This window comes from Ipomoea nil, unplaced genomic scaffold (genome assembly GCF_001879475.1).
Source record: "Ipomoea nil cultivar Tokyo-kokei standard unplaced genomic scaffold, Asagao_1.1 scaffold2845, whole genome shotgun sequence".
Taxonomy (NCBI): domain Eukaryota; kingdom Viridiplantae; phylum Streptophyta; class Magnoliopsida; order Solanales; family Convolvulaceae; genus Ipomoea; species Ipomoea nil.
Genome location: NW_017619273.1, coordinates 4,553,095 through 4,561,843, shown reverse-complemented (window position 1 = coordinate 4,561,843; position 8,749 = coordinate 4,553,095). Strand labels below are relative to the sequence as shown.

At 34.2% G+C, this 8,749-nt stretch overlaps 1 protein-coding gene across 2 annotated transcripts; it reads right to left on the bottom strand.

Moving 5' to 3' along the window:
• Positions 1-76: 76 nt before the first annotated feature.
• On the bottom strand, positions 77-6,748 carry LOC109160258 (5'-adenylylsulfate reductase-like 5). Of its 2 annotated transcripts, XM_019308534.1 has the most exons (5): positions 6,269-6,748; positions 3,762-3,943; positions 3,112-3,201; positions 1,301-1,425; positions 77-874 (listed from the first exon to the last, which is right to left on the bottom strand). In XM_019308534.1, exons 1-5 carry the CDS (start codon positions 6,467-6,469, stop codon positions 438-440), a joined length of 1,035 nt encoding a protein of 344 aa, XP_019164079.1. In that variant the 5' UTR covers positions 6,470-6,748; the 3' UTR covers positions 77-437. The 2 variants fall into 2 exon arrangements, with proteins under 2 accessions (XP_019164079.1, XP_019164080.1); XM_019308535.1 differs by lacking the exon at positions 3,112-3,201 and having other exon boundaries at positions 6,269-6,732.
• Between the last annotated feature and the right edge of the window lie 2,001 nt (positions 6,749-8,749).

Genomic DNA, 8,749 nt, shown 5'->3' with positions numbered 1-8,749 from the left:
TCATCCAAAAATTTAAAAAAAAAAAAAAAAAAAAAAAAAAAAAAAAAAAAAAAAAAAAAAAACTAAGGCATAGCGGTGGAACAACCAACATTCATTTTGATTAACAAGTTTGCTTGCAAGTCAGTTTTCCTTCACTTACAGTTACCATAATAATATACACAGGAGGAAAACATCTCTTCTCAGTTCTCACATTTACATTCACTGCTGTATATTTCCAGCTCCAAAGCACAACACTATATAATTCTTTGCAGAAACAAAACAAATGATTTAGCAGAGCCACAACAATAACTAGCAAGAAGACAAAAGGGCAAAAAAGGGCAAAATCTACATGCTTTAGAAGCTGGTTTCAGTGATCTAAGTCTGCCTGCACTTTGGATTCTGATGTTTCGATGTGAACTGACCAACGCCCACCCCACCCCACCACCTCGTACTCGTACTCACAAGTCTCCGGAAGGGGATACTACTCTCGAAGAGGAAGCTTCTCCTAGGGAAACGGAAGTCAGGGATGAAGCCCAAACTCGAGCATTCCGTGCACTTCGCTGGAAGTTCCTTGCTTTCGACAGCTTTAGCTTGCTCAATACCCTCTTCAGATCAATCACGTGGAGAACATGCCCTAAAAGCTGCCTCGACTCTCCAAATACACTCATGTTTAGATGAGGTACATATGCAGCCCACAAAGCCACAGCACGAGATACTATCCCCGGGAAGAAATACAATAAAGCCCTTAACAACACAAATGCTACCGAAAGTACCAAGTATGGCTCCGTTCCGAACATTTCCTTCAAAGAGGTTCCATTCCATGGAATGAAAATTTCTTGGGTTTTCTCAACATAGCTGTTTTCACTCTCAGTCATATCCATGATTGGATAAAGACCTGAAAATAGAGAGAATTTCAGACATCACAGACGTGCATTCAGTGACAGAAAAACTAACAAGCATTTTTTTAATGATTTTCCTAATCCCAAAAGGCTCCCCGCTATAATTAATATAAATCCTTAGTCGAGAAACCCAAAAAAAAAAAAAAAAAAAAACTAATACCACTGAGAAGATCTATCCCACCACCGAATGTAAGAAACAAGAAAAGCCAGAGGAAGATGCATACTTGTGTGGACATAAGATATAGTTAGAAGCCAGATTTTAAATTTAGCCAAATGCCAAGAATGACATCTGTCAGTAAAGAGACAGCAAGATCTAAAGATGGAGAGAGACTAGTCATTGATGTAATTGATGAATGAATAAATGATATCACAATGCCTCCAAACAGTAAGCATCTGCATAGGAGAACTCGCAAAAGTCCCACCTGTAGTTTTCTTGTAGAACTTCACAAGAGAGTGGAGATCTTTGTGGCCATTATATCGCAACATTTCTGTCTGATTCACAATTAAAATTGAAGGCAAGCTGTGAATACCATACCTCGAGAAAACACTGCACAGGAGATGGTACATGTACAAGTTAAAATCAAGAAAAATCTACTAAAATACGTGGACATCAGATAATACAACCACAAGTTATATATGCTGCTTCGTTTAATACTCTATAAATTGATCTGATTTATAATTCTATAGTCATTCTAGGCTAATAAAATTTAGCTCAATGCTTTAGACATGTAGATGGCCCAAATGAGACTTCCAAATCACACTGAAGTAGTGTGCCTTCATAAAACTTGTGCACCAAATGTCATGCTTAAAGGGTTAAGTAAAGAACAGCTGCACCAAAGTTCAATCAAAATGCAGTCTACCGAGTTCTAAACCATAATTAATCCAGCTTTGTGCCCTATTTTCAGCAATTGATTACAAATTGGCATGTCAATAGATGCATAAAATCATTTAAATTATAAACGTAATTCATCAAAGATAACATGCTAATAAAAAGTGAACTACGCATGGTAGCATCCCACAAATTTCTTTTGTTTATATGTGAATCTGCCTTTTTTATCCTTTACTTTTTCGTCTCTTTTTCTTTATTCCCCAATTTTCCTCTTCTGGCCAGCCACTGCAACCATTCACAATCAGATATTAGGACAGCATTGCCTATGAGAACATTTGCTAAAAAATTCCCATATGTGAATTTTCCTTTTGAATATCACCTTGCATTTATTATTTGTCATTCATTTTTTTTTACTGGGCAAAGGAATATAGATTAGGAGATGGAGTTTTATCATTTAAAGAAGAACAAACATCAGAGAGATATGCATGGGAAAAGAGGATATATAGTTTATATTATAGTATATTTTGGTTAGGGCTTACATGTAGGGACCTTCCTCAACATTGGAAAAAAAAAATTCTTAAACTCTAAAAAAAAACTTCTAAAATGGTGCTTTAAAATCCCTAGCTGAAACACCTAGATGGATTATATTGAGTTTGGGGACCCCAAAGCCATTTTTAAAGCTCCAAAATTTATGAAAATGTTTCCAGAGGAGGTCTCCCAAGTCCCAACATTTAAGCCTTTCATCTTTCTTTAAGGTATTTTATAGTTTCGTGAAAGAATATCATATATGTATGTTTGTTATTTCTGTTTTTAATATATGAAGTTTCAAAGAGAAGGTAGAATTGAGCACGTGCAATGCATAGAGTTTCAGATTACAAGTTTACATGCACTGTAATCTGTTAAAATTACAAGTAAACTCAGTGCAAATGCCATGATTTCATCATATGTTGTTGAACATTTGTTAAGCAAATATAATAATTTAATGTTATAAGTGGGTGGAATCATTAATTGTTAATTTCACCATTAAAAATCATCGGTACAATGCTTATATAATTTTTTTTTACAGGTAGGCAAAGTAAATGTACCCCCATTTCCCCCAATTCATAAAGAAGGCCATATCAATTTGTGTTTTAATTTAGAGAGAAGGCCATATTGGTCACTCAATTGTTGCCCATTATGCAATTTAATATCTCATTATCAACTTTTAGAAATCTAATCCCTTAATTATTCCAAATATTGTTAATTTGGCATCTCGGTTACCTACTTACCTCGTTGTTAAACTTCCGTTTGTTTTAGGGTTTCTATTTTTTATTTTTTTTATTAAAAAAAAAAAAAAAAAAAAAAAAAAAAAAAAAAAAAAACTCACACAACTCTCAATTTCCCTCCATAACTCAACCCATGTACCTCATTAGTATCAATTGCCTTGCTAGTTTCTGAGGGACATTCGGAGCTAAAGATGCATACGGTTTGGGTTCTGAGGGACATTCGGAGCTACTGTGAAATTCCAAAAATAAAAAATAAAAGCCAAGCAAAACCCTAAAATGAATGAATGTTTAACAACAAGATAACCAAGGAACCAAATTGACAACATTTGGAATAATTGAGGAACTGGATTTCTAAAAATTGACAATAAGGAACTAACTTGCATAACATGCAATAATTAAGGGACCAAACACGTGATTTTTCCTTTAATTTAAAGAAATCAAACAACAAATTTTATCACGTGAGAGAGATTGATGATGGCTGAAAACCAGGGAGACAATGGAACTACAGAAGATGACATTTTGAGGAACATTAAGAGATGATTTTATGGGAAAATATTTCCATACAGGGTAACCATAAAACCCAAAGTTGGTAATTGTTACAGAGTATTTAATTAGTCTGGTTGCTTAAACTGCAATGTAAAGATAACTGAAAAATCAAAATCTAGACATGTGCAGTAACCAATATCCACCACACACAAAAGAGAGAGATGACTACAAGATTAAGTATTACAGGGCATGTACAGAACATCCACCAAATTTCAAGTAACTAAAATAAAAAAATAAATATACCTTGGCCTTGTTGCAGATTGCTCAACCATTACATGCTTGATCTGTGGAAACATGGAGCTAAGAGTGGTAAACACTTGTCTAGCACGGCTGGAGAAAGGACACCATGCCGCATGGAATAAAACAGCAGTAAGCCCATCCTTTTGACTGGAGTCCAGAACTTTGTCAAGAGACTCTCCATCCATCTTCAATGAGAATATAATAACAATTGCATTAGTAAACAAAGTGGAGAACAAATAAAAATACATAAGATAAACAACCTAGATGATATTACAATTTTCCTCCACTATACAAGGCTGTTAGATATGCCAGAGGAAATGAATTAATGAGAAGACACACATTCAACTCACATGTAAAGTTCATTGACAAAAGAAAAACAAATTATGTCCAAACAATTATTAAGAAGGATGGCAAACACATGCTTATCACGGTGTCGCCTAGGCGTCCGACAGGACGCCTCGAGGCATCGCCTCGCCTGAAAATGGCAAGGCGAGCTCCGGCATCCCAATCGACGCCATGGACGCCGACCTGGCATCCAAACCTGTATTCCCGACCCTTTTTTTTTTTTTTTTTTTTAAAGGTATGGCCTAATAAGAATAGAGAAGAGAGAGAAGAAAGAAACATTTTGCATTTCTCGCCGTCGCTCTTCAAACCCAGTGCGTCGACCTCCCACAGCCATCGCCCTTGGACCGCCGTCCCCCTCGGACCGACGTTGCCCGGGAGGCCGAGAAAGGTACGAGTGCACCAATCTTGAACTATTCACGACGCTACAATACTTCTAGTTATAGGATTGATGAGGAAGAACAAAATGAAGGATCATTTCAAATGATGATGATGATGACCAAGCGGGAGGAAATGAAGATATTAATGATGACAATGAGGGGCAAGGGAATATGAGTGACTTTTTGATGGATATTTGAGAGTTTTAACTTGGATGTTGGATATTATTCTACTTTTTTATGGATATTTCATATTTATTTATTGTGTGTTATCTAGTTGGTGACTTGATGCATTGTTGAATATGTTTAATTGTTTAGACTTTAGAATGTTTAGTTCATATATATATATATATATATATATATATATATATATATATATATATATATATATATATATATATATATATATATATATATATATATATATATATATATATATATATATATATATATATATATTGTATTTTTTAACTTATCGCCTAGGCGACAAGGCGGTCGGGGGGCGTCGCGAGTTAAAAGGGGGTCGTGGTAAGCTTGGGCAAACATATGATTGGCTCTGCATCATCTTTATTATCGCTTTGAGGATCTTATCCATTTTCATTTTTTATTCTCAATTAAAAGATTTCTCTGTTTTTTTTTTGAAGTAAAACAAACAAAAATCCTAATTTTTTATAAGAAATTAAAAAAGAAAATCCCATTCTAGACCTTTGTCAAGCCAGAGTATTTCAAAATAAGTGCTTATGAAATGTAGTAATTTTGATGGGGTATAAGAGCTAAGTCCATGTGCATGACTAGCTTAATAAATTAAAGATACATTTGAAGAAAAGGAATTTTTGCACTGATTAACATCAAGAAAACAGAAGGAAAGCAAAGAGTTGCAGAAGAATGTATTCATTAACATTAAAAAAAAAAAAAAACAAAAAAAAAAAAAAAACAAAAAACAAAAACAAAAAAAAAAACAAAAAAACAAAACAAAACAAAAGGTAGCGCGGGAACACTAAGGCAACAAAGAACTATGCTAACTGTGAACCCGAAGGGCTACAGAATAGGTATAAATAAATATAGAGCTAAAACTATTTCTCCTCTACAATCAAATTGTGCACAAAGCAAGGATTTCCCACGCCTTATACCTACTTAATCACAGAGAAATTTCTTGTTTAGTCTCCAAATGACCTCTATAACAATCAAATTTTGCACATTCCCTTATTTTAAAAAATGCATATCAGCATCATGCAATCACTTAACTTTTATTTTTCTTTTCAACTTTTTCTTACCCTGTGGCACTGCTGTTTTTTAGTTCCATAAAGAAAGCCAGTAAGTAATAAAGCAACAAGTTCGTCATTGCTCCAGAAATCTCCACAATTTTGTTACTGCTTGTCGTTACAAATTATTCATTCACAACCGTGAAGTACCTTCAGGAAAATGGCAGGAGGGCCAAGATCCAATTTTTCAAAGATGTAACTCAATAAATATGCACCATGGACTAAAAAAAAAAAAATCATATTTTTCGGGCAAACTTCTGCTCAAGAGAAGCCGTCTTTCTATATCCATATAATCATCAATAATACCCTAAAACCCTAATTTTAATCCACCCCCCCCCCCCCCCCCCCGCCCAAAAAAAAAAAAAAAAAACCCATAAAATGCAAAAGGATCCCGACTTCCAAAAAACGATCCAGATCAAGAACTTCAACAGACGCTGCTTAACATCGTAAAAATGATACTTAACGTTTAAATTTACAGCAGAATGTCAAGAAATGAATACGAAAAGAATAAATAAATAAAACCCTCTACCTCAATGGGAAAAGAAGGCATGGAGATCGGAAGGGAGCACTGAAATTTCAGATCGTGCAGAAACGAAGGAGACTGACGGCGCCGGCACGTCGATTCGGAAGCATACGGATTCGAATACGAAGATACGTAGCTAAAAGTAGAAAACTCATACACCAATACGACAACAACCACGAGTACGTATCTCATCGGCAACACCTCCATAAACAACAAACTATTATCCCCGAAAGCTCTATCTTTTTTTCCTTGGCAAAATCCAAAAATAAAATCAAAATCCCAACTCTCAAAACTCCATAATTTATTTCAATATATTTTATTTATACAACTAGAAATAGGTAATCGACCCGAAACGATGGTTTCTCTTCCTCTTTCCTACCGAACCACCTTTCCGAAAATTCTCTCTCTCTCTCTCTATCTATCTATTTTCTTAGCCACTTTTGTCGTCGTACGATTTCGATTTGATATTTGTTGATTTTGTGCTTTTTTTTCTATTACAGTGTACACGCGCTAGACGGACGGAGGTGAGAGATCACGACTGGCCAACTCCCGATTTAACTTAGCTTGTGTTTGTCAAAAGCTTATTAAAATTTGTGAAATTTTTAGGTGCTATTTATTGTACAATATATTATGTTACAGCTTTCATTTTTTATGCATCAAATATAATGACATTTTTAATTTTTAAAATTGACTAAATTTAATGTTGAAATAAGGTTTAAATTGGTCACTGAACATAATTTGAAAGTGCAATTAGGACACTGAACGAAAAAAAAATACAATTAAATCACTAAACACTGTAAAATCATGCAATTTATCTCAAGTGATCTGCAATGGTAGATTAGCAACAGGTAATTAGCTAAAAAAAAAGTATTAAAAAAAGCAGGGTGAAGGGATTTCAAACCTTCTTTTTTTTTTTTTTAAATGAAGCGATGAAGAGTATCGAATTGACCTGTAGATTAAGAGTTTTACGCCGAAACAATCAGTGGAAGTAATTGTCTAAAAGGTGCTCCGCTGGTGATCGGCGATGGGAAAATGACGATTCCGGTGATAATTTCATCGGAGAAGAAGGGTTAGTGATTTATGGAAACAGTTTCGGACGGAAAAGCCGACCACTTCTACTTTCGGTGTTTGGTAGAGCATAAGGAAAGAGAATGGCATACAAAAATATTTTCCTTCCAGCTTTACACCTTCGACGAAACAGAATTAAAAGTTGCAGTCAACAAACAAACGCCCCTCCATAACATATCATCATATCATAATAAAAGCTTTAAAAAAAATGAAGGGATCAAGGCAGCCATGGCCGCTGTCTTATCCCTTCATGGATCTGGTGGTCTCAGTCGGAGATTATTTTTTTTTTAATAATTTATTAAATAGTTTTTTTAGTCTTAGCTAATTATCTGTTTGTAACCTGCCGTTGCAGGTCACTTGGGACAAACTGCATGATTTTATCGTGTTCAGTGATCTAATTGTATTTCTTTTCGTCCGGTGGCCTAATTGCACTTTCAGTTATATTCAATGGCCAATTTGAACATTATTCCTTTAATGTTTAATGTGGCGATTTCAAATGTAGGGTCAGTTTAGAAACATGAACAATATATGTTAAAAAATGATTTATTTTTTGAAAAGCATTTTTATTTTTTAATTTGTTATTTGCAGAATTGCAGGTACATAATATGAATGTCATTTTGAACTATTATCTATAATGTAATATAGACCATAGTTCATGGTATAATTTGTATCTTTTTGGATGTGGGGCGACTTGGGCTATAAAAAAATAAAAAATAAAAATTATTGATCAACTTAGCCTAGCTTCACTCAACTCGGCAAATTATAACATAGATCCTAATTCAAGATGACATTCGAATTATGTGTCAGCAATTAAGAGATTATGTGCTTGTAAATAAATTGAAAATACATAATATGTTAACTAAGACACATAAGAGTTAATTACCGAAATGGTCCCTTAACTATAACGAAATTACTAATTTGGTCATTGACTATTTTTTTAACCAATTAAGTTCCTCAACTTTAAAAATCTTAACCAATTTGGTCCTTCGTTTGTTTTACCGTTAGTCAACCGTTAACTTGGGACCAAATTGGTAATTTCGCTATCGTCAAGGGACCATTTTGGTAATTAACTTTGGGGGTGGGCAATTCGGTTTAGTTTTATCGAACTGAACTGTACCAAACCGAACCGAACTAATTTGATTCGGTAATATACCGAACAATCAAACGGTATTGGATTCTTGTATACCAAATGGTTCGATAAAAAACCGACCGAACTGATCTGAATTGTTCAGTAAAAAATTGAACTGGACCGAGTACCGTCTGATTTTTTTTTTAAATATAATAATAATAATAATAATTAATAAATAAATAAATAAATAAATACATAAAGAGTAAATCCAAGTCCCTTATTGCTTGCTATGTCGTTCAACTTATATTCTCACGGGTATATCTCGTAAATGTTTTATTTGATTTTTTTAT